This window comes from Thunnus thynnus, chromosome 9 (assembly GCF_963924715.1).
Source record: "Thunnus thynnus chromosome 9, fThuThy2.1, whole genome shotgun sequence".
NCBI lineage: Eukaryota > Metazoa > Chordata > Actinopteri > Scombriformes > Scombridae > Thunnus > Thunnus thynnus.
The window spans coordinates 8,535,007-8,561,771 of NC_089525.1; the positions used below are offsets into that span (position 1 = coordinate 8,535,007).

The 26,765-nt window shown below is 38.7% G+C and overlaps 1 protein-coding gene across 1 annotated transcript in view; it reads left to right on the forward strand.

Moving 5' to 3' along the window:
- pigg (phosphatidylinositol glycan anchor biosynthesis class G (EMM blood group)) overlaps positions 1-23,681 on the forward strand; it is a 67,280-nt gene extending 43,599 nt beyond the window's left edge. The window contains exons 11-14 of the mRNA XM_067598643.1: positions 6,927-7,236; positions 12,938-13,101; positions 18,308-18,560; positions 21,455-23,681. Of these exons, the coding sequence (XP_067454744.1) occupies positions 6,927-7,236; positions 12,938-13,101; positions 18,308-18,530 (697 nt within the window). The 3' untranslated portion in view covers positions 18,531-18,560; positions 21,455-23,681. The remainder of the gene's footprint in view (positions 1-6,926; positions 7,237-12,937; positions 13,102-18,307; positions 18,561-21,454) is intronic.
- The last annotated feature ends 3,084 nt before the right edge of the window (positions 23,682-26,765 follow it).

The window sequence follows — 26,765 nt, forward strand, 5'->3', positions numbered from 1 at the left end:
CACTTCACACCTGCACAAAATGTGACCCATTTTATCATGTACTGCTTTATCTAGACAGGGCTGTTGTGCTGGTTCCCAATTTAAAAATATTCATGCATACCGATCCCGCTTAAAAATGGAAATGTATTCAAACTCGTCTCAAAACACCTGTGAACCCCTGCCACACACACACTCACACACACAGACAGGCTCACACACACACAGAATTCGGTTTTCAATTTTATTACCCAAGAGGTAAACCATTTTATAACCCTGTTTCAAAGGCAATTCTGTATCGGTACAATACATCAGTGGTAACATTTTAAAAATTATTATCCTCCACTGACTTCAAAGCATTGTTCATAAAAGTGCTTTTGTCTGTACTTCATCTTTCAAAATGATGCTACTATTTCAGGAAAAAGATTTTTTTTTTAACATAAAGCTGAGGGGAAAAACATCAATACACGCTGCCAGCAAAGCAGCTATTGATCTAGTGGTTTGTTGTATAATTAGATGTTTTGTCTGTTTTAAAGTCTGCCACTTAGTCCCGGTGGCATTTCAATAGTTGCGACTTCAACGTGTTCAGCTTTATCCCACAGAAAGACCAGGGCTCAGACAAAGTGGGCAGGCCCTCCTCATTCTCCGGCGTCTGCTTTAAAGCTCTCCTCTGGCAGTGAATCACTTGTTTTGGCTGATTTACTGAAAGTGTTAGCTTGATGCAGGTGATTGATGAAGGGGATATACCAAACATGTTGAGGGGATTGGGCACCGTCTTACCTTTCTTTCTCGCTTGCTGGAACACCAGTGCTTGTTTCCAAGGTAACATGAAATCCAGGCAGCTCTTCTGCTCCACAGCTTGACAGGCTACTATTTTCTATCCACTGTTACTAATATTAACATTACAAAATGCAGAAAATAAGATCAGATTGATTCGACAGGTTGAGTGTCCTCACCGAGGAATGTGGAGGATTCCTCACGGCGTTAAAGTCCCTGAAAACTTAGTTTCTAACTTAGTTTTTCTCAATAACAATAAATATTCATGAATAAAGAAGCAGCAATGTAAGTTAAAGGTTTTGATAAAACATCCTGAGGTAGTATTTATAAAGATTTAAAGATTCAAAAACTCTCCTTGGTTTGATTGGATTTGACTGACAGTAGACTGGCAATATAAGCAACAACCCCACTAAATCGTGACTAGTGCACAGAAATACAAGTCTGTGTCTACGGCATGAACAATACTCTCTGCTAATAATCCCACAGTGTAACAAGTTACATTTTATAGATGCAGAAATTACACTTGCACGTGCATCATTACACCTGTTAGTGATGATCCAAAATAGTTGTTATTCATTAGTGTCTGAAATCTCAAATTACTGTTCACTACAGAGTAACCCACTGAGTGTCTATAAAAAGTATATAAAAGAATAATAAATGACTGACCGAGAGAGTGACTGATCACCTTTGATATCCCTTGTGATCATCATCATCATCTTTTTCCCAACCTGTTCTAACTTCGGCAGAAAATTGTGTGTTCATGTTGGGTCTTGTCACTCATATAAAGAGGCTGATAGAGAAAATGTGTTGAGTGTCTTTAAAAATATTGATAATTCCTTAAATAAAGATAAGATAATGGCATGAAAGTGACCCCATAGGGCAATCAGTGTGTGAGTAATGCTATTTGGACATATTTTTAGGTAATAAACTTTAATCCAATGATTAATTAATACATTAAAGCTACAGTATCACTGTATCTGCTGCTTTAATCAGTGTTTAAAGACCTGCCTTGTTTTATTAATCTGACCTCTGGGAAGATTTAGATTTCTCCTGTTTTAAAGTGCAGTTCTCAAATCCACAAACAATCTCAACAAATGATGCCAAAGATGAAAAAATGCATTCATAGCATTGTTCTTTATGATGAATGTGCTCCTCTGCACAGCACAGCTGAACACCATTATCACAGTAAATAAAGTGTTATTTTTGTGGAATAAGACTGGACCTGCTGTGACCTTGATCTTCACTTGGACCCTCCTCACCTTCACACTTAAGTAACTACAGCCTGACAAGAGGCGAGTGGAGGACTGCTGCTAACCCCTCGAAATGACAACATGACATGATGCGGTTTATCAGAGGAGGGTTGGTTCAATACTAATGACTTAACAATTATACAGGCTGCAGTCTGATTAGAGCAAAACCTCCCTGTAGACGGGAGTTGCAAGATGCTTTACATACCGGCACCACACACACACTTCAGAAGTAAATAAAAATCCAGCATTATTAACACAGCATTTACCATGGTAGTGTTTTCTATCTTAAAGTTAGCTTGCTTACTTCTCTCTAAACAAACATTACTTTTTTGTCTGTTACAGGCCACCATACTTAAAGAGGAGGGATGAGAGAGCTGGGTTTGCAGGAGACTTGTTAGTGGTGTCGGGGTTTCTTGTTGTGTTGGAAGGAAGTCATATGACTTGATGCTGCTTTAGCTACATGACTTGTATAATTTAAGTTTGGGAAAAGTTGGGGAATCTGAGAACTGCAAAGCCGTCTCATTTACACCTGTAGAGAAAGTTCTCTGTGATACGCTGTAATCAGGAGACACTGGAAGTAACTGCAGACACTTTTTTGGAGCTGCAATTGGGGAAATGACATAAACAGCAAATAGCCTTTATCGCTCCGATGAGGAGGAGAGCTTGTTAAAGCTACAGATTTCAGAGGGGAACGTTACAAAGGGTAAACTTCATGTTTTTTCCACCTTGCCTCCTCTGTGTGGTAAAAAGATAACGATCTGATTATGTGCGCAGTACGCTACTGGTTAACACAAACATGTATGACAGATGAAGATTAATTTGTAATTCTCTCAATTTTTCCACCCTGCACACTAGTTAACAAGTAAGCCCGCCAGCTAAAACCCATCACTGTCCTCACATAAAATCAAATCCAGGCCAGGATTTTCCTCTTTTCCTTTGCATAAAATAATGATGAATACAATCCCTACCATATTGTTAGGGGAGTTGTGAATAATAAAGAATAGTGCTGTATGGCGCATATTACTCTGCTCCTTTCCACTGTTGGAACAGGTTTCGATAAAACACACTGATTAATAATACATGTCCAATACTTGCTCAACTCCTTCAGGGTCAGCTATTATCCTGTAGTACTTCATGCAGCTTTGACTGCATCCTGCTGGAGAAGAAATGTCCTTTTACTGTGTGATAGCCGTCAACTGGAAACAGACATGTTTCTAATGTCATGCTCAGGAGCGGTAGATTTCTAAATGTATAAAAAGCATTTGAGCTTTCACGGTTTGTAAATGTGACCATAAAAAATAAATGTTACCATAAAAACGTTAAATTATACATCTTGGGTACAATGGTCAATAGATGAGCATATAAAAAGCAGTGTAATCTTAATGACTGGGTTAATGTCCACGTGTTTGCAGAGAATACAACTGAAAGCTTTAGTTTCTTCAGGCAATAACTCCTCATAAATTCAATGGTTCCCTGAACTTCATTACCTCTAAATGCTCTATATGTTGCCTCTATCCATTATGAAATAGAATACAACAACTTATCATTGTCTCAGCTGTTTTGTTGTCTGTTTTTTTATTAAGGCTAATTTACTTCTTTTTTGACAAATATAAATCAATGTAAGTTAATTAAAGAGCAGATTTGTGGGGAAATGTTCTTCTCATATAAGTTGCTCAGGATAAGATCATACGCTTAATGTCTGAAATGGAAATTAGACTAAATGTAATTGCCTTCATAATCGAAAGCACTTTTCCTTTAAAGCTTCAATTTGGGACTTTTTGAGCATATAAATTATTGATAGATGAGAAAGGATTTTTGTGGAGTAAGCCTTTTAGAAGGAGAAGAGCCTATGGAAACTTTTTATTCACCTTGGAGTAGCTTCAGACTTTAGACTCACACCTACTGTTGTGCACCACAGGACATAACAGTATGGGGTCTGTTCCTCTTTAAAGCTGTATTAAAACTTGCTGACATTAATTCAAGGGGAAAGTACTAAGACCCATTAAAGATGGAGCCTATGGAAACTTATAGTGTTCAATATTTAATAAATAAATCATAAAAGTACAGGCAAAATACAAATAGAACCATGACATAACCATGAAACTCTGAAATAATTCAATAGTTTTAAAACTCAACTTATTATTTGCGGGTCATTTTTATTTAATTACAGCAGGCTGTGTTTTTTCCAAAGTATGTTAGTTACAGCTAACAGGCCATTTATGTGACTGGCTGTCCGTTCATTCAGATTGAAGCAACAGACCAATCATATTCGTGGTTCTGCCCTGTTTGTCTTGATTGACAGGCGAAGACTTTATGTAGCGTACTTGCCTGAAAACGTTAGAATGTGGCCATGTGGTTTTTTAATAATGTGTTGACAGGATTATGTTGTATATGGAATATCGTTTTGATATAACTTGTTTGAAGTGACCATGTAGTTATTTTATATCTTTATTATGAGTTATCTAAGTAAGTATTAGATTATTTCACAATTCTTTTGGTCATATTACATATTTTGTTTGTATTTTGTCATTTTTTATATAAGGTCTAATTTACTGAATTTATATTGAAAGCACTGGGTCTCCGTAGGACTTGTTTTGTAAACCTGTTACGTTAATGGACTCTTTTCACGGCAGACATTTAGATTTGTAAAAGCAGGAAAAGCACAGGTGTAATTAATAACATTAACGATGGCTCCATTCCATTAATTGTCCCAGTAAGTCATGTCAGTTAGAGAGCACGCACAGTACCCGAGCCCTGAAACTACCTTACCTAAATGCAATGCAGCCATCATTAACGTTATTAATTCCACTTGTGCTTTTCCTGCTTTGACAAATGTCTGTTGTGAGGAGTTGTTAGGATGTAGTTGTGAGAGGGTCAACTCCACCATAGTATTGGATCTTACCAATCAGGGCAAAAGTGAGGGGGCACAGTCGTCTGACAACAGAAACTGAGGACACCTTGAATATTTTGTGTGATCAACTGTGTTGAACAGAACAAACCATCGCAGAGAGATTCAAAGTTGGCAGGTTAAAATAGGAATACGAGTTGTCAGTACAGTCTAATTACTGATTTGTTTTGAAATGGTTTTGATTATGATTTGGGTTACATCCTCTAAAGAAGGCAAACAGGCCCCAGTTTAGTGAGTTTTATTAACTTCATAACTCATGTACTTTTAACTCCAGTAAACAATAACCCTTTGTTGTACAGACAGAAAATCGCAAAACTTCCTTTAAAAACTTGGCAGTTTAATTTTGCCTTGCTGATGATAAACATTTCAGCCTTTCTGAAAAAAAACTGTTAATTATTAATATCTTTTTGTAAGAAGTCAGCATTAAAGGCCCAGTCCTTTTAAACCAAATACAGTGGAAGTACACTCAATTTCCAGTTTATTAGGTAGACCCAGCTAAAACTAATGCAGTCTAATATAACAGCCCTGTAATAAATCCTGCCTTCATGAAGATTATAATGTTCAGTATTATACAGGTTTAGTTTTAGTTTTACCTAATAAATTGGCACATAAATAACTCAAGTGTTTTTAGTGAAAAACAAGCATTTTATGTTTTTCCCACCTTATTTTAGCAGTCACAGACATCACTGATGTAAACAAACCTTTTAGGCAGATAATCCCCTGAAATACCTTAAATGCAGTGTACATGTTCTATCTCTCTCCAAGCCGCACAGTCCTGTGTGACCTTCTGTACAGGACCTGATGAGGTTATATTATGTGAGAAAATGAGATTTATGATCAGCATGTTGTAAATCTGTATCTTTATTGATGCAGTAGTATATCTCCAGGATGTCCATGTAAAGCTATCCTGCAGAGGAATATGCAGTACTCATACAGTTAAGTCTATGCGTACTAGACTTTAGACTTCAGTTTAAAGTCATTAATGGCAGTAGAAGGAAAATGACACCTGTGACCTCTAAAAGACTGCTGTAATTTAGGAGTAATGTTGTAGTTTGTGTTGTTTTGCTGTCACCATCTCTGCCGTACTATTTACAATCTGCGGTGATCCATTCAAGAAAGAATGAATTTTTTATCAGCAGCAGCTGTGAAATGTCATATGACCTTAAAATGTACTAAAAATATGTTAATACTGTGTTTCTCAAATTCTATCGCTGCAGAAAGCACAACAGTCAGAGTGATGGCTGTGAGAAAGTCTGTTTTCCTCAGGCAATTCATTCTGTCTTCTAGTCTCATACGTTTAATTATTAATGTTACACCGAATGAAAGAAGGGTTATGAGTTACAGAAATACAGAAATATAAGGAATCCTGTGTAACAAGAGATCGGGATATGAAATTAATTAAAGCAGTGAACTTTGAAAACCTTATAACAAAGGGTCTGATTATGCAGGAACCACAGTTAGACTGTAGATCATCGTCTGTGTTGTCAGACATACTAGAATTTTTTATTTATTTTTTTTTAATTAAATATGAACTGTCTATATCTGCTGTTACTGATGCTGTGGTATAATTCCAGTTTATCTGAAGATATCTCATTTAACAAAATTTTTAATATCTACAAAAAATACTTATGCATCAGAGTTTGAGTGCAGACTTTAATTTAATGAGGGCTTTATGCTCCATTGTTGTTTGGGTTCTGTTAAGCTGTTTGATTTTACTCTTGTCCATCGTTTTACAGCTTTTGCTGTTGTCTTTATTTGACGAAAGTGATTTTTTTCTTTTACTATTCAGTATATAAAGTCTGTAGTAAGTCATTTTCCTGATGTCACAAAACCTGTCTCTGGATATTTAATTGTTCAATGCATGGAAAGGTACAAGATGACTGCTAGGATCCACATCCCAGAGTCTGTTACCACAATTACTTGAATATTGACCGAGACGTTTTGTGGACAAAAATCAATACTGGCTTACTGCAAAATGCAAAAATGACACAGACTGTAATCTTTCTCTGTTTCAGGGGCACAGTGGAGGCACGCTTTGTTTACGTCTTTGTTTTGGGCATCCTCTTCACGGGCACCAAGGACTTGTTGAGATCCCAGATCATCACAGCAGATGCCAAGTTGAAGAGCAGGGGGTTATGGGAGATTTACAGCGGCTTGGTTTTGTTGGTTTCCCTTTTGTTTCGAGCTCACAACCTGCCAGTGCTCTGCTGCTGCCTATTGATCCAGACACTCATGGCTCAGTTTATCTGGAAGAAACTCCACTACGACGCAGCCCAAACCACTATCATGCACTACTGGTTTGGTCAGGCCTTCTTTTACTTTCAGGTAAGCAACAAGAATGATGTTGATGATGGCAAGTTTTAAAAGCCACCTTGTTGTGCATTGGAATTTGTATTAAGTAATTTATGGACTGTATTTGAATTGTGATAACATCCTCAAAATCTTCATTCATTCATTCTTGATATTTGCCAAACACCAAAACCACAAAGTAACATTTCCCAGAAATGTTACTAATGAATATTACCAATTATTGTGTATATTCAGAATAAGTAATTATTGTATATGGGTCAGTGGAGAGCTAAATGTTAGTAAAGTGGACTTGTGATCAGAAAGTTGCTGGTTTTCTAGTATGATCCCTGCACTGGCAGGATAAACCTCAGTGGGGAACGTGATCGAGCTACGCTTGCCCCTCCCTAATTTAAAAGCCGCCTCCCATCAGCATTTAAAACTAATTGAAATTTCAAAGAAATATCAACTAATTCCAGGGGTTTCACCTATGAAGACACATTAAATATGACAGAATTTTTCAAGTTCAATTTTGGTGAACTTTGACACATGAATTTGCCAACAGCAATAGTCTTGACAAGGGTCACTTTTGGAGGAACTAAGAAGGAGAGTCAAAAATGGAGAAATCTATTGTGTTAACTTGCAGTTAGCAACCTTGTTAGCACAGAGATCTTTTTTCCACAGTAACTAAGAGATTAAGATATTAAAAAGACAAATCTGATTGATAAGAGCTGTGACTGTTTGCACAAAGGTTTGTCAACTTTGAATGAAATGATGAACAATCCGGGGGCCAGGTGGGAGTAAATTGCACAGTACAGAGAAAATAGAAAGATTCTCAGGGAGTTATTGTGACTGATTAATGCTAGCGTGTTCTCACTAGCCTGTTAGCAGTTAGCTTTCCAGCTACAGTAGTTCACCTACTAGCTCTGTGACATGGTCCCTATGTCACCAATCTTCTAGAAACCACATATTTCACAAAGATACTCATATTTAATTTGCTGTGCCACTTTTTGGTGTGACCTGGTTCGTACAACGTGTTGTCGCACCACACCGGAAATCAAAAAGTGTTTATAGTTGCTCATAACAGCTGCACTCAAAGACAGAGTTAAAAAGTCAGTCATCGTAGAGAGGAGGAAACATGATCTGGTTCAAACACGGGAAGAATGGCGCATATTTTCAGATTGTCTCTCTTGGAAGGCAATCATAGTGTTGCACCCAGTTGTTCACATGAAAAATGACAGAAATAGTTGTGTCAAGAATAAAAAAGAGAGCTAGAGGGAGAAGTTCAAACTTTTCCTCATTCTCACTTCCACACAGTGTGAAGTTGGTGTGAATGTTGAATCGTCAGTTCAACAGAAATGGAGGGAAGGGGTTCCAAGGCCTTTAACCCCCAACTACTCCGGTGGAGCTACTCAATGGCCAGTAGCTGAGACAGTGGTTATATTGGGCAACCTCCAGGTGTGAATGTGCATAATTGAATAAGGCATTCCTGAAAAAGAGGGCTGAAGAAATAAAACATGAATGAATAAAGGTAAAAAATGTATTGTAGCAGGAACGTCAGGCTCATCATGATTCATGTTATGTTCACTGGCTGAACAACACCTGTTTCTGTGAACGTAGTCGGTGGGTCCCAAAAAGCTTGTTTGTGAGTGCAGTTGTAAAAGTGGTACCCCTCCTACCCAACTCCCCAAATTAAAGGATAAATCTGTTAATATTCTGTATTTTTCTTATTATCAACAAATCCCATTGAAAATGATGAATGCCAACCAGTGATTAACTGATCCTACTAATAAGTATTGCCTGTGTAGCCAAAGCCTCATATAGCTACTTCCTTTGTGCCGTAGACATTCACTGTTACTGTTGCACTGTGTGACCTTCATTAGCATGAACATGGGCACCGTGGTTTATTTATGAGTCAACTCTATATATACCGTCCTGCTGCCGGAAATACTCACTAGTGCGCTTTAAGTGTTCTAATGTGCGGCTAAAAATAGTCCCCTTCAAATGCACTATTTATTCCTGTTAAGTTAGGATCAATAAAAACGAAAGCGCTCAGCTTTTTATGGAAATGATTCAGCCTTTTAAAAAAAAAATTTAAAAAATGAACCTGTATATTTTTGACACTTCAAAAAACTGCAACTGGACTAAATCTAGAAAATATGTTTTGCAGTCAAAAAACAATTATCAAACAAATACCAGTTTACAATTTTTTACAAACACAGAGTGAAGCTAATGCCGAAAGGATAGATGTATAAAGCTGTGTGAACCAGAATCACCACCTCTCATATCTACAGAATGAAGTGCAGAGAACAACCGAACAGTAACCATGTTTTTCTTGTCTGATTGTATGAGACATCTAATTTAACGCTCTGACACAGAGTGTAGCAACATTTAGGAAAGCTATCACCAATGATAAAGTGAATGTACTGTAATAGGTGCAGTTCTGGGCAGAGGGAGTGTTTGGTTATAAATTGTATTACTTCCATCCAGCACCAGCATGAAGGCCAACTGGACAAGTTGTTTCCTTCAGATGTGTTATGGTGTTATGAGCTCTGAATGTTCCTCAAAGGCAGAAATCATACCTGGCATTTGATTGAACCTCCACCTAGGACAGATATTTGGTTAGCAACTGTGTGTTGTTGACAACTCTGATCTTCCACATCACTAACAATTTAATAACCGTCATCACCCTAGGGTCATTAATACTGTGATGGGCTCGGGAATAGACCGCCACTAGACAATTTTCAGTCTAGTCGCCCAGGCATGTAATTACAGAGCTTTGAGTAATAACGTTCTCAACGAAGCTGTAACCATAATGGATCTGTAAAGCAGCAACATATGTGATTCAAACTTGCTGCTCTGAAACAAAAAACGATGTTGCACAGAACAATCAAAATAATGTCAAATTAAAATCTAATCAGCGAGTGCAGTTAGTTGATCAGTGAGCTCTGGGTGAAAATTGTACGAGCTGTAGAGAGAAACATAGCTGTTGTGTCTGTTGTTTTTTCAGAGGCTTTATTATAAATATTGGCAGAAAGCTCTGGTTTTCAAAGTGTCCTTGTTTTTTTCAAACATCCTCTGTGTTTGGCAGCCAAAACACACAAAAATACAAGAGGGTTATGGGAAATATTCCAGGTAACCTCAGCTGCAGACACCGTTAGTGTCACAAAAAAAGTTAAATTCGCATTGCATGATGAATTAACTGTCTCACAGGAGAATATTTGGCTGTCTGCGTTTAGCCGTCTTTATCATTTGCAGTGATGGACGAGTTAGACTTTGCTGTGGATTTTCTGTGGATTTATCGCTGTCCCAAAACCAGATGGTCAGTAAGACAGCAAGGAGGTGTTTATTCTTCAGAAATGAGCCAGTTTGTGCAAATGTTGCAACATGAGTAGGGACGAGTCACCCTATGGGTATGAATTCAGATGCAACTTAGCAACCTTCTGTAGAAAATATTAATCATCACACTGATGTTGTTAGAGCTCAGAAGTAGAAGGTGGGCACAGTTTGACAAAAGTGACTTAGAATAAGCATGCAAGTCACAGTAGAAAAATTCTGTTTAGTATTACACTTTGAGGCTCATAACACTATTCTGGTTGATAAGCATCACTTCGTGGGCCATCAGAGCGTGAGGGTTACCTAAGAGGGTGCAATGAGGAGTTCATACCAAAATTGCAGACATCAGTATTCAGATTTTCCCCAAACTAGAGGCAGGTTTGGGGTCATATGTTATTCAGACTTTCTCCTTGTACAGTATTCACTCTGAGAATGAGCTGTATTAAACCAGCAGCACTCTCTAGACAGTTGTTATGACAATCAGTTTTCTCCAAAATTCATTCATAAAACATTTCTTGTAATTCTGTTTATTCCAAAGTGACTGTAATTGTTGTTGCAGAGTGACACTCCCTACATTTGCAAGATCACAGCAGGATTGTAGCTTATAAGCAAGTAGAAAATGCTCATATATGCAGACTTCTGTTTAAACTGTAGTCAGCTGTTGATGTCTCTCCCTCAGTGATCAGAGATGTGTGTGCAGAAGGGAAATAAACCTTTACTCAATGTGTTGCTGCTTATGCTGCTGCTTTTCCGTGTGTGTGCGTGTGTGTGTCGGATAGGGGGATACCTGCAACAGCCTAAGAGTCACAATGAATTTCAAATTTAATTATCACTTCTTATGCACAAGGAAATTTGTTAACTAAAACACACTACCGTAAATGACCCAGCATACGTTAGCATACGTGAAAGGTTGATTGATTTTTCTGGAGGCGGCGACTCAGAGATGTGAACAGAACGCAGATGATTTCAATCATCTAAATGTGCTGCCCAGAAATCAGATTAGATACCTGTGCAGCACAAGTCTGAATACAGATTTCTTTGCCTGTGTGTTTTGACTTAACCCTCAAACTTAAAGGTACCCTGTGTAGTTTTTTTGTAAACCAAAAGAAGTCTGTTTACATTCAGTGTTTCTGTGCAGAACTCAGTGTGTGAATCCTTGAGTTCTGACAAATGTGATGAATGCATTTAATTCCTCATCAAACATTTGGAAAGCCAATTTTTCTTAAAAGTTTGAAACCTGCATTGTTTACATTCATGTTTACTTGCTATCGGTATTCTTCTTCACTGCTTTTGCTGCATTTCTTGATGTATTACTGCCACCTTAAGATCAGTGGAATAGCTTGAAACCATTGGCAGGAAAGTGTATGACATCACCACATGCTCGTGAGGGTGTGTGTGCTTCCTGCTGCACGAGCGTGATACAGACAAAACAGGGACCCCTCATGAGAACATTGACTGCTACTAATAGGCAAAAACTCCACATGGTATAGTATAGTAATAGTAAATATATTTTAATAGTTTTAAATAATAAATGAATGTTAAAAATACTGTCCATGTACAAAGCAACTATTGTATTTGGGTTCATTAATGTGTTAGGATTTACTGAAGGAGCCTATCTGGTCCAACAATGATGATATGCATTGGCTTAAAAATGAAGTAAGCACAGACAACTTTATGTATATTCTGTTTTCTTAAAATATGACAATTCTCTCACATGCTTGTTGAGCTTGTGGTGAAATGACTGAAAAAATGTTTCACACATATTTTAGGCTGTAAATTGTTTGGATTTTAGTACAGTTTGTTAGCCTTTCTTTTGCATTGCACTGTATTAGATATTACATTTCTTGTGTGAATATGTCTAAAATGTACACAGCCAAAAAAACATTTTAGACTGAAGCTATAAATCTTAATTGCATTGCAGTGATAAAATCCTCTGAAGCTTGAAGATGAAATTTCAGAGCAAGAAAAAATAAAATAAAACAAGGTTAGAAAAGTTTAATATTTTCAGTTTACTGCAGGCATATTTGGAAATTGGTTACACAGCTGAATAAGCCAGACGTATGCCTGTGTTTAAAGAAAACAAACTGTTTGTACAGGCACATACAGTATGCACATGCACAGATACACAGAAGCCTGAGTGGCTCTAACCAGAGTCCAGCTCCAGATTGAATGCAGTTTAAGCTGGTGTGGTCTGAGGATTGAAAATACAAACAACTAGGCCGCTGGGAAGTCGCCAGAAGCTCAGAGTAATGATGATAAAGCAAACAACCAGTTCTTTAAAGCAGTGAAATGCTTACAAAGCTTCACCCACAGATCTTTGTGTTCCCGCTTTTGTCTGTACACAGGGTAAGATATTCCTGTGCTCTTGGCGGTGCTAAAATAAGTACTTTCTGTGCTCCCGCAGGGCAATTCCAACAACATTGCCACCATTGACATTTCAGTCGGCTTCGTTGGGCTGGAAAGTTACGTAGAAGCACCTGCCATCTTCTTAACGGCCCTCAGCACTTATGCAGGGCCCATACTCTGGGCGTGTCACCTCGTCTGCTACCTCAGCTCAGAGAGAGAAAGGTAAGTGGCAGTTTTAAAGTGTCAGCAGCCAAAAAATGTTTCAAATTGGTGTGATGCTGATCTTTACTACTATATTTACAATAACCAGTAAGCTGTAAGAGGCTGTGTGTGCTTTTGTTTGTCTGGCTACGGCTAAAAGTATTACTTGAGCTCATCTAATAGCACTGTGGGGACACATCAGACAAAAGGTAGGGAACCTGCTCTACGGTGTAGTTTCATTCAGATACACTACTTTCTTTTATTTTAGTTTTTACTATCTGTGTTATACTTTCTTGTTCTGAATCCTCTCTGTGGGTGGGACAGTACAGGTGCACAGAAATATTCTGTTAATTGGTTTACTCATGGCAACAGGGAGAAGCCACTTGCAGGGTATCAAAAATGCATGTAAACAGCTTAACCTGCATAAGACCTTAACTGGTGAGGGGCCAATAGCTAGGTTGCTGTATGTGTAAGAATGCAGCCAATAACTAGAGCTTCGCCTCAGCATGAGGCCTCGCCACAGAGGTGAGTGATGAGGTCTGTGACTGGTAGCAGCTGCCCCGCAGATAGAGCCAAAACTAAAATGTACTTTTAATTTAGACCAATGTAAAGGATGGTTTTTGTACAAAAGCAGTTAGTTTAACCTGCCTTTGTTGTTTAAATGCGAATAAAGCCAGTAACAGAAATGTGAGGATAACCTCTAAAGCTGCAGTCCTGTGATAAAAAAGTCACTTCTACGTGTGGAAAAAGTTTTGATTTTGTTAGCACAAAGGTCCCACAGAAATTAGACTGCAGAGGGTGTATATGCTCATGCATGATTTATATCCTCTATCATCTTTGATCCCGCACTTGAATATGATGTGTTTAACATTTCAGTAGTCCAGACGGTCTCCGATTAAAACAGTTCTACTCATCTTAAAATTTTTGTGCTGCTAGCAGTGTAACCAGTCTAAGGATGACGAAGTTTGTCCGCCCTTCTATCCACTTTGGTCCAGAGCGGCTGCATGCTATGAAATTTGATGTGGACATTAAAGGTCCTCAGAGACTGATCTGTGATGATCATGATGACCTTTCATTTAGCGCTCCCATCAGGTAAAAATGCCCCTGTGACCAAAACTTTGATCCATGACAAGATATCACAAAAACCACTGGTCAGATTTCCATGAAATATTCAACACCATCATGAAATTTTCCACGTTTCCACTGACCACATCAAAATTTAATTAGCATTCATGCTTCCAAGGTGATACGTCCTTCTTGATTTTAGCAAAACCCACCATCTTTCTTGTTGCATCTCACTCAGGGAAAACGTTTAATTTTTAACCCCACTAGAGAGCAGAGGGGTTAAACATGAAAAGCAGTCACGCAGAGATTAAAGCTACTACCTCGCTGCAGCGTAGCATTTATTTTCTACAAGAAGTTAACACTTTCTCACACAGCACAGAGGGCAAAGTTCAAGTGAACTAGAAGGGGATACGCCGCATTATTTAATGTATATAAATTCAAATTGCTGCCTTAAATGTTACTCCTGAAAAATCTAAATTCAGATGCGGCTCCTGCATTGGTCTTTTTCACTTGTTAGCCTGAACTGCAACAACAATGCAAGCAGAAATTAAACTGCATTTAGTCTGACAGCACAATTGATCTGCCCATAAACAGCTGATTATGATGTTGGCAGAGCCGGCAGCCTCGCCACATTCCCTGTGGTTTTACGGTCTGAATAGCCAAATCACCAGGATGCTGTTTGGTCTTTGTAGTCTAATGTAGCTTCATATTGTTGATTGTGATGAACACTGCAGCCTCTAGAGGCCACTGCTGTTACTTTAGTCTTGTTTTAATACCCCCTTTCAGCTAATATCCAATTAAGTCCAGCAGTGCAGAACACATGACCATCTGTCCTTGTTGTCATTACTCATAACGCAGTGATTTCCCCACTAAACTTTCCACAGAAACCCAAACTGTAATAGTCACTCAGAGACATTACGACAAATTAAACTTTAAAATAGTCTCATACAGCGTCGCTCATTTAGTATTGACTCTGCACCATCAGCAGCTCAACCACAAGGCAAATACTGGAAATGGACTGTGATCAATAGCTATTCATCAGGTCTCCCCTGACACGGTCAAACTCTCCTGAAAGCAACACCATAATTTGAAGAGAAATGTTTTCATTGTTTTAGTCCATTTAATCACCGTCAGGCCTTCAAGCAGAGAGAGAGACGCATTAACACGGCTTTACTTTCATCATGAACTGTCTCTACTGAGTCTGATATTCTGACATAAATACAAGTAGGAAAAAGCATATTCAGGTCGCTCTATTTTCAATGTGTGGTTGATTTCCAAGCAGCTGCATCGGCTCTTTGAAATTACCTTTTGTAGAGACGAAGGTGGGGGGGAGCACAAGTGGTGATGGTGACAGACAGTTGATCTTTTGTGCAGCCTGCCGCTTTGTGAAAGGTATTGAAAGAGAAGTTGCTTTCCTTCAAACTCATTGTGACGCTTTTTATTCTTTATCATTATTAGAAGAACATGGATTTATTAAGACCAAAAAAGAGATTTTGTTTTTTTCTCTTCTTGTTTTTTTTCTTTGAATTATGTGTGCAGGCCGTCTCTTTTTTTTCTTCAGTTCGGTCATTTTGTTTTGATTTTCACTTTTCTTAGAGATGTATTAATATACCTCAGATAAATGACATCAAGTTTAAGTTGAGCAGAGATACTTTATCAACTCATTAGTTTATAATATTGTGAATTAGAGATGTTGTAGATGTCTCATGTTTTCTCCACTGAGACAGTAAGTTGCTGGCAGGATTTTACACAGACTGAGTGTTTACTCTGGTAACCGACCTGAGAGGTTGGACATTAATGTTTTAGTAGCTCTTTGAGGTAGAACACAGAAATAAACTTCAGCTCCTTTAAAAACAGCTCTTGGAAGCCGGGAACTCTTTGGAAGCAACTATTAGTAGTCTTTGTGTTTATTCTCAATGTAGTGGGATTAAATGTTTATGTACAATCTGGCTTGGTATTATTTTATGTAGTTAAAACCGTCTCTTCTCTCAGTAACTATGACATCATAAACTCATTTGTCTTCATGAAATCTGAGGACATGGTAACTTTGCCACTATTTGTCGCAATTTTACAGATGAGTCCATTAGAGCAACACAAGCGACCAGAGAAGTGCCCGTCTTAAACATCCTATTTGGATGTAAAAAAAAAAAAAATTTAGGTGGATGTTAACATTCGTAATGTGTTGGAAACATCAATTAGAACTTGCAGAGCTACAGTACTGCTCTTAGTTTAGTCATATGTGAAAATATTTGGGCATTTTAAATGTGTTCACCATTGTTTGCACTTAGAAAAAAAAGATAGTTTAGATGTCTGGGCTTCACGTGAAAATACTACTCAGTCTGTAAACACAGTTTTTAATGTCTTCTGTGCTTCTGGAAGCTGCACTCCAAAGTCAGATGAATTAACAATGAAACACCCTGTTGAAATGCATTATGGGAATTGTAGGGTACAGTGTGTGGAGCTCGAATCGGTCAGGGACTAAAAGTCAGGATATCTCGGCCTCTGCTGAGTCAATTTTGAGCATTTAAAAAAAATCTGTCTCTTGTGAATCCCCCAACTATATGGAAATATTTCATCACTGGAGTGTCCCGTTAAATCTGTCTGATCATCTCACCACTTGTCTCATTCTGACGGACTGCCCCACATCTCAGCAATGCAAATGGTGGGTAAAATGTAATCATAACCAACAGGAATGATGTCCACCACTACAGAAACAAGTTTATAAAATATGGAATTTGCCTTTAAGAGGGAGCCTCTGACTCACTTCTGCCTCCCAGACTGAAGACAGCATAGCAACAAATGTATATTTTTTTCCGTTACCTTCTGTTTGAGCCACAGTAGAGGTAGAGCAGGTCATCCACTAATCGGAAAATCTGCACTTCGATCCCCGGCTCCTCCAGTCTGCATGTCAAAGTGTCCTTGGGCAAGATACCGAACCCCAAATTGCTCCTGAAGGCTGTGCCATCAGTGTGTGAATGAGTGTGTGAATGAGTGTGTGAATGAGTGTGTGAATGAGTGTGTGAATGGGTGAATGTTGGCGTGCAGTGCAAAGCGCTTTGAGTGGTCAGAAAATAGAAAGGCGCCATACAGTTAAATGCAGTCCATTTACAGTATTGAATAGTTGTATTCAAAAAAACTCATTATTGATTATTGGTCAGTGTTTGACACATACTTCACCAACATTTGTGCGTATGTGTGTCTTCCATAGATATTAACATTGTTCTGCTTGTGTGTGTGTGTGTGTGTGTGTTTACTGGCCCCCTGATTGAATTTCCACCTCCAAACTGGACGACTTCCCATGTCTCCTACTTCATCAGCGTGCCTTCTCTTCTCTTGGGAAAAAAAGCTTGAAGTTCCTCCCCCTCAGCTGGGACTTTGCCTGTTTGAATGAACAACATCTCTATACTCATTTACGTGTGTTACACTGCGTCAGAGACTAAGGCAGGAGATGAAGTCTTAGTCTACACACACAAGTCTTTGTGTGTCTGTGTGTGTTTGGTTTTACATCATCATCTCCTAATCTCCTCACCGCATCCCTCCTCCCATCATGCAGGTTTTAAAGTCATTAACTTCTTTATCAGAATTTGCCAGCAATCCGTATTATTGTGAGAAGATAATTGGATCAGACTCTTCTTCTCGGTGCATGCGGACGGTAAAAATGTGAGAATGTGGCCTTTTGCTACGAATCAAACAATCTGCAGCTTTACTGGTTTGACATCATCACGTGTGATAGTAAACCCTCACAAGCTCTCAGATCTTCTACTGCTGGGTTTTTAACTATACACAATTATACGCACAAGAAAATAAGAAGTGCAGCTTTTTTTAACTATGTTGAGAGATGCAGGCTCTGTGAACATTTTTAAATCGACAGCTGAGAACCTATTTATTTAATTTGGCTTTTAATTAATGTCATTCTTATTAATTTTTTACCAATTCTCTCATTTTTAATAATTCTTACTGGTCTCTGTTTTTACTTTCACTTATATATTTTATCATCTGCTGTCTTTTTACTGTCTAATTTTATTGTCTCTCTATTAGCCCTCGGATCACATATAAAGTTTTCTTCACAGGAAGTTCGCTTATTATCCGCAGCACAGAATCGTCTACTTTGCTCTCCGCAGTGTTGTTCGTCCTCTCTGATGAATCCTTTTCCTCTCTGCAGGAGCCCGGTTGCAGTCAGCCATGGTTGCTACTGTTTGGCCCTGCTGAGGTCTGTGCCAGCTGCAGCCTACATTGTGCTGGTAACTGTTCTGCGCTACCATCTCTTCATTTGGAGCGTCTTTTCACCCAAATTGCTGTATGAGTCCATGCACCTGCTGCTGACTGCTGGAGTCTGTCTCTTCTTCAACACGATGGAGCAGAGCCGCAGTTCCAGTTTGTCTTGACGAGCCAAAGACTGAGGATCTTCCCTTAAGGTGTTTATTTAAATCAGACCAGACAAAGCTCTGTCAGACTAATGTACACTACAATATGCTCTCCCTGTCTCATGTAGTATACTTACTTGTTCACAATATGTGAATAGATGCTTCAGAAAAAGTACATCCTCTGAAGTCTGTACATTTTGTTTGCAAAAAATACTTTGCGGATGCTCCTATAATGTATTTTCGAGCAGTCTATTTAAATATCCCATTCTTTCACAGGGGAAAATGTTTGAGGTGAAATAAAAGTGACATGCTGTAAAGATGATTTTTGAAAAGGGATAACTTTTACTTAACTTTTGCATATACTGTAAATGATCTCAGGGACTGTTGTGCAATGAGCTGCAGAGGTACGAGGGCAACAATACACGATGTGATGTTTTGGTTCCATACATGATTTAAAGACTTGGGTGTTACAGAGGGCGAACGTTGTGTTTTTATTTGTGTTTACAGAGTGTGATGTTCGGATGCTCGCTGTGTGGTGTAGTTTTAGTGAAGACTTGAGCTCAGTAGAAGTTTTCAGATATTCTGGCTGATTAGAACTTAAATAATAAAATGATGAACTATCGCTGAATCCCATTTAGCTGCTTCAGTTTCAGGGTCGTGGTATCACGCACGCTGGCTCACTGTCACACCGTTGTGGTTTACTGTGACACTTGAACAGAGCGGCGCCGTCGTTAATGTTATTAGTAACACCTCTGCTTTTCCTGGTGTGACAAGTCAAAATGTCTGCTGTGAAAACGGCCTGTTGACTAATCAGACACATTTATGTTGTCTCAGCCTAAAAGGTGCAACATAACCAACACAGTGAGGGACACACACACACACACACACACACACACACACACACACACACACACACACAGAGTCCTGAAAACAGATCTAACCAGGCAACATAAGTGAAAACACCTGTATGGGGATTGTTTGTTTTTTTCTTCAGTGCAATTGTAAGTGCAATTGGCTTCAGAACATTTCCATTATGCTGCACAAGCCAATGTCATTGGGAGAAATTTCATATTGTCTTTTTTTTCATTCTCAAAAGAATTAAGCCTCTGTTCACACTTTGGTAAAGGTTGACACAGAGCTGTGCTAGATGAAAGGCTATGTCAGTGGATTTCTAAGCTTCACCAGTGTTTCTGCTGACAGGAAGATGAGTAGTTTCATGTTTGTGTGTGCTATTCCTTTAAAGTGCAGACTAAAGGCTTTCATTTGAGACTCGAGTACTCAGAAAAACTGTATGGGTCATGTTCATCATCGTCTGCCCATTTTAAGGTGCCTATTTAGATACGCTGAGGTTAGAGATTCAAATAAAAATTGCTAACATTATGAAACACAGACCTACATTTCATGATATTACAGTTTATCATATTACAATAAATAAATTGTATAAATCCAATATAATTAAACTAAAAATAGCGATTAAAAAACAGCCAGTACACAGTCCATCGTCAGGAATCTGTAACTGGTCAGACTGTAATTAATCAGAACAAACATATGGGAAATGAGATAATAGGATAAATTAAATATCATATACACTGTTATGTTATAAAAAAAAATCTTATCATGATGTTTCATTGTTAGGGTGAATTTATTGCGCTACTGAATTTTGTCCCAATTAAGACAAAGTCATTAATTCAGTAGCCAGTTTAGTGTGGAGGTAAACATTTGTACTGCACAGAAACGTTTAGAGGACTACAGCCCATTAAGAATATTATAATTTTTTTACATTCAACTTGTTTTATTTCAGTGTATCTCTATGAGGATTTAGCTGTAGCTCAATTAGGCACCAAATTAGTCTAAGGCAGCATGTAGGAAACACTTGGCAACACGAATTGGCAAAAATACACAAGAATCAGTTATCGGTTTGCCAGGTCATAGCCAAAAATACATTTCGTGGATATATTTCTCCTCATTACATTTTCTTCTTAATCCTGTTGAAGCAGGATATGAGAGGCAATTGGTGAAAAATGCAAATACACACAAAATGCAAATGCTCAGCTCAGTGTCATAAACCGTCATCATTCATCTACTACACAGCTTCAAGAGAGTTGTGAACCATTGAACCACTTATCCCTCTGTTTTCTCTCCTCTTGTTTCCCACATCGTTCAATAGGAGACACTGTAAGGAAAAATGGCTAAAATCATTCCTGCTGGGTGACCTTTAAGTTCTATTGCAGAAACATAAATCCCCCTTTTACTTGTTCTCGTTCATCCAGTTAAATCCTCCTATATAAACATTAACATTTGGAAATTACAAGTCGTATAGCTTCCAGAGTCTGGCGGTGTGTGTGCACTGCAGACTTACTGTATAGACTTGTCTAACTGTTCCCCCACTCTCACTGAAAATACCACCAAAGTCAGGCTGGCAAGTAGGCTGGCTATCATCCAAAGCAATAATAGTATGGAGCCAAAGGAGCAAACAATGTGTTGCTGTCCAACTTCTTATGGAGCACACTGTCTTATAACAGTATCTCACTGACTGCTTGGACTCCATTTTGAAAGTAAAATAAGAAAAATGTAAATATCTAAGCAGCAGTCACAGTGAGTTCTGGTGTCCAAGTCTCGTCAGGAAGTCTGTCTTTCATAAACTCCATCGGTTCATCATGTTTGTTCATGTAGTTTGAATCATAGAAAAATGTTCACACTTCCAATACACAGGAGTCTTTTATTGTCACAGCGTATTACAAAGTAAATGCAAAAAGTTTTATTCCAGCAGTTATTTTGTCGAATTATGGACATCTGTGTTGTCAATGAACAGCTGTGACTGCTTCAAAGCTCCTTGCTGATTATAACCTGGCAGTTGTTACATCATTACCCTTTGAGATTTGTCCAGAAAAAGCCAGTTGAAAGATTTTGTGTTAAAGCTACAGTGTGCAATTTTTCACCCCCAGGCAGAAAAGTGAATCCTAAGTTCCCGCCCCAACACTTGTCACTCACCCTGATGAGCTGTCTGCCTTGAAACAGCACCTCGCCCGAGGCTAAGATCACTGACATCCCCCAAGCCGCCACAGGCGTCGGAGAAGCAGATGCCAAGCACCGCCAAACCAAGAAAGGGGGGCGAAAAAAGCAAATGCTGTGTCTGAGTATATCTGATGCAAGACGAGCTTCATTCTTTTGTTTTGCTGCCGTCGTGGTTGTTCCTGAGACTTCCTTTTAAGCCTCACCTTCACAGGGACAACCTCGACTCCGACTACACCTGCAGAGAACAGAATTTAAATGTCCCGAACATCATTGAAAAGTCAGACAAACAAGAGGATTTACATTTGAATACACAGGGTCACTGACAGACACACGCTGCATATGTATCACTGCGGGTTGGGTGGTTTGCATCAGAAGAAGGACACATTTAGCTGTGAGCTTGTCGGGCTCAAACCTGAATTGACCCTTTTTAAATTGACAGTGTGCTGCTGTCAAGTGCCCCTCCTCTTTTTCAGACTCCAAACAAAGTCCTGATGGAAATAATTTATGAACCAGATAATCTTTATCACTCATAATTATTCATTCAGTGTTTGGTATGTTTACCATCACTGTGCTTGTCTAGCAGCTGTTCTAATGTCTCTGATATATAAGATGATGCAAAACACATGATATAAGCGACAGTGTTGCAGTTGTCTACCATGTATGACTGATTATTTCCAACTTTTTTTGTCAGTGCTATATATGTTTTTTCTGTGTTGCATAGAAGAAACTTCCATAATACTTATCTGAGAGATAGAAATGAATGTTGCTGACTGCTGTGTGTGTTTCTACAGTGCTGAGGATGAATAATGTTTGATTGGGCAGCATCCTTCTGCATCTCATCAGCACTAAAATGAAAACCTGTGACTACTTCATTATTCCGGCCAGCTCTGTGGAATATGAGAAACTCTTGTTGTACTTTGGGACACCAGGTTTGATAATATCATTAAAGTGATGGTTTTTCTTGATGTTGGCAGCAGATCTGCCACCAGCAGCCAACGCTGTGATTAGTTTTTCTTGTATTTTCTGTGGATAAAGTTTGGGTTTCTTTATTGGGCCTTCTTCCCTTTTTTTTTTCCCTATTCTTTGTTCATTCATCTACTTCTTAGTCTGTTTATTCTAAACAACGCAAACAGATAAAAAGCATCACTTCACAAAGTGTTCAGCTCAGAGAGAAAAGGAAATCCTGTCGCATAGTTATGTTTATACTAGAGGTTTATTTATGTTATTTTTTTCCAAAACCTCACGGCTTTTCTGTAAAACATTTCTGCACCGGTGCAAGAAGAGACCTCAAAGCAGCTTCTCACGAATCTGATGGGACAACATTTTCCGTGTGAAAGCATTCTCCTGTATCCAAATAACCACCAACCCATGAAATGGATCAGAATAATTGTACTAAGCACATGGTTGAAAGCCTTTCAGTACGTGTCAGCAATACAGGGCTCTCACATAAAAGTGGACTTCTTTTTTGTGTATACTGTTGCAACCCCATCTTTGTAGAAATTAATCTTGTATTTCTTTTATATGTATGTTGAATTTACATACTCCACATTTGCATTGACTACAGGCTTTTCAATTCTATATTTCACTCAAGGTAACATTTAGGACAATGGGTTTTTTTTCTTTATCTTTATTTCTTCATGTTGAAAAATTTGGATCGTAAGAAAAAGCACAAATATCTCAAATTTGTGCTTCCTTTTCAAGATTAAAACTTGCATATCAGCTTATTCTGGTTATTTAGTTAAAGGTAACTATGCAATTCATCCTGTTAATGTGTATGTGTCTCTTTGTTTGTGATCCCTTTTGTTTTATGAAGTGTTGAATGTGATGAAAACATCCCAAAAGTTAATTTAACCACTTCTTATTTCTGTATTTTGTGACTGATTTGGGGTTTTTGGCTTCTTTGTTTTTGTCGCAGAGTTGAAACGGATGTGAAATGATGAAAAGTGACAGATGACAAAACTCTTTTAAATCAAGACTACTTTCATTATTTGTGTTCTTAATACTGAAATAAATTATTTACTATACTTAGTTTAGTTTCTCTGATTTTTTTTTGATTTTTTTGATTTTTGGCTGTGACAACTTAAGGAAAAAATTGGTTGATCATTTACATCTTTAAAACAGACATTTTAAGAATTCATGAACAGCCTCCCTGCAATATTAGTGATTAGCTGCCCATTAAATTGTCTTTCAGCTCCTTACAGCCTGGGTGGAGGCCATCTGTCTACAGGCCCAGTCTGCTCTGGAGGATGGATGACATATGATGCACTTTCACTGGAGTTTCTCCTGTCAAAGTTTCCTACTGACTTAGTAAAACTGGACAAGAAACCATCTGTGAAAGTGCACCTAGCGTATCTTCACATACAGTGTAGTAGTAGGAGGATGATAATTTAGTAATCATCCTCCTATCTGCTATCCACCCACTAAATGATTATTTTATGCCTTCAGGAGCTGGACTTCAATGCCATCATTAAAGGAACCACACATTTTATGCTGTGCTCACTTCTGAGTGGGAGTCTTTCTTAAAACTCCCACTCAGGAAAAGTGATGATGCACTGAAGATGTATTATTGCCCTGATATCAGAAATGCTAACGCACAAAGAGCTGAATTCAATTAGTTTTAATGGAAAATGTTTGTTCAAAACCAATAACGTCAGACATATATTAGCCAGCACCCAAAACCAGACAGGGGTGTGTATGTTTCTACTTAGAGGCAGTTTCCATGTCAGTCTCGGACTACAGAGATGTGATTTATAGACACACATCCTCCTCCACTCTTAAACCTCTGGTCTCTGTCTATCACTCTGCCTGGAGATTTATTACTGATGATGCTTATGGCACACATCATTGTATTTTTTATGATAGGGATGGGTGGTCTTCTCTTCAAGAGAAAGGTGATACTTACCGGTATCTTTTTATTTATAAAGCCCTTATTGGAAAACTATCATCTTACCTTTCAGAATGACTTTGTTATTCAGATGAGCTCTGTCAGACCTGCTCTGCTGACCGGCTCCTGCTTTATGTTCCACGAGTCACGTCTGAACTTGATAAGACTGCTTTTAATTTTATTGCACCTGATTCCTGGAACAAATTACAGCACCTTCTCAAAATCAATACACTTATACCTTCTGGACACTTAAGAAACTTGATCTTAAACCTCCCAACCTCTATTTGCAATTGTGTTTCATTTTACATTTTAAATTATTTTAATCTATTTTGAGTGTTTTTTTCAGAGGTTTTTTTTTTTTACATAACTTAATTTTATTTTAATTATCTTAATCTATCTATCTTTCCTAATCAGCACATTTTAATGGCTTCTTTTTATTTAATTGTAGTATTGCCTTTTCTCTCTTGCTTTATCACCTTGCTGTTGTTTTCCTTTTATTTGTTTATGTAATTTGACTCGAATTCATTGTAAATGAGGGTCTCCCCTAATGATTCTCACAAGTATAAATAAAGGTTGAATGAATGAATGAACCTCCCATATTGATTCAGTTCCACACATCTACATTTACAGTACCAGTCAAAAGTTTGGACCCTGGTGGCCTGAGGGTAGAAGCTCTTCCTGAGCCTCTCAATGCTGGCTTGGTGTATCCGGTACCTTCTTCCCGTAGCAGGGAGAAAAGGCTGTTCTCCGGGTGGTTGGGATCCTTAATGATTCTCCTGGCCTTATTCTTGCAGCACCTGGTGTATGTTCAGCTGAACAAACCACACTTTGCAGGGCCTTGCAGTCCTGTTCAGAGCTATTTCCACACCAGGCAATGATGTTCCCCGTCAGGACGTACTCAATGCTGCAGGAGTAGAAATTCCTCGGTGTTTGAGGGGTTCCCAGTTAGTCTTGCTGACGTTCAGGAGTAGATTGTTGTCCTGACACCAGCGGGTCAGGTCCTCTACGTCCTTCAGGTAGGCCTTTTCATTGTTATCTGTGATCAGGCCCACCACAGCTGTGTCGTCAGAAAACTTGATGATTGAGTTGAAAGTGACTACACAGTCGTGTGTACAGAGAGAACAGCAGTGGGCTCAAAACACAGTCCTGTGGTGCTCCAGTGTTAAGGATGAGGGTAGAAGAGATGTATCCACCTACCCTCACCACCTGGGGTCTGCTTGTCAGGAAGTCAAGGATCCACATGCACAGTGAGGTGTTTAATCCCAGATCCTTGAGCTTGATGACTGAATGGTGTTGAACACTGAACTGTAGTCAATGAACAGTGATCTCACATAGCTCCCTTTCTTGTCTAGGTGAGATAGGGTGGTGTGGAGGATATGTGCTATGGTGTCTTCAGTTGATCGGTTGGGACGGTAGGCAAACTGTAGTGGGTCCGGTGTGCTGGGTAGTGAGGAGCAGATGTAATCCATGACCAGCCATTCAAATCACTTCATCGCTACAGAGGTGAGTGCCACTGGGTGGTAGTTATTTGGGCAGGCTGGTCTTGTTTTCTTGGGCACAGGAATGATGGTGGACTTCTTGAAGCATGTTGGTATGAGAGACTGAGGCAGGGACAGGTTGAATATCATTGTGAACACTGGCGCTAGTTGGTCAGCACATAGTTTGAGGACCTGCCCACTGATACCACCAAGTCCTGCTGCTTTCTTGGTGTTCACATGTTTGAAAGCCATGCTGACATCATGCTCAGAAAGGGTGATAGGTGTGAAAGGTGCACCCACCCATCCCTTAACCTCTGCTTCAGCTGTTTTTGCTTGCTGGCTGCCGATGGCCTCAAAGCAAGCATAAAAGTTGTTTAGCTCATTTGCTAGATAATAATAATATACTCTGTCATAGTTCTTAGTAGGGATGTGTGGAGAGCCCAGTATTTGTATTTGTATGTGTTTGTTGAGGCAGCAAAATTATTTGTATTTGTATTCAAATAAAAAGTGGAAAGAGGCTTAAAAATCCTGTTTTTGTTTTTATTACACTTTTAATTTTAGAAAATTTAAGTGTTACAATAAGTGTTCATGAATAAACTACCTTATGAAGGAAGCCCCCACACCAGGTCTCAAACTGGAGTCTCCCAGATCATAGATGACTGCGCTGACTACTGAGCTAAAGCTTCACTCATTGCAGACAGACCTCTACCTATTTATACACCCATAACACAGAGACAGCACAGTGTGTAATGTGTAGGGAAGAACTTCAAAGGCGATTTTTGCTTTGCACTTTTCATTTATTGCCTATTTTTTACAACCTAACTTTGTGGAAAGGAGAAAGGGAATAACAGGTTATGGAGAGTCCCTTGGGAGCACTTT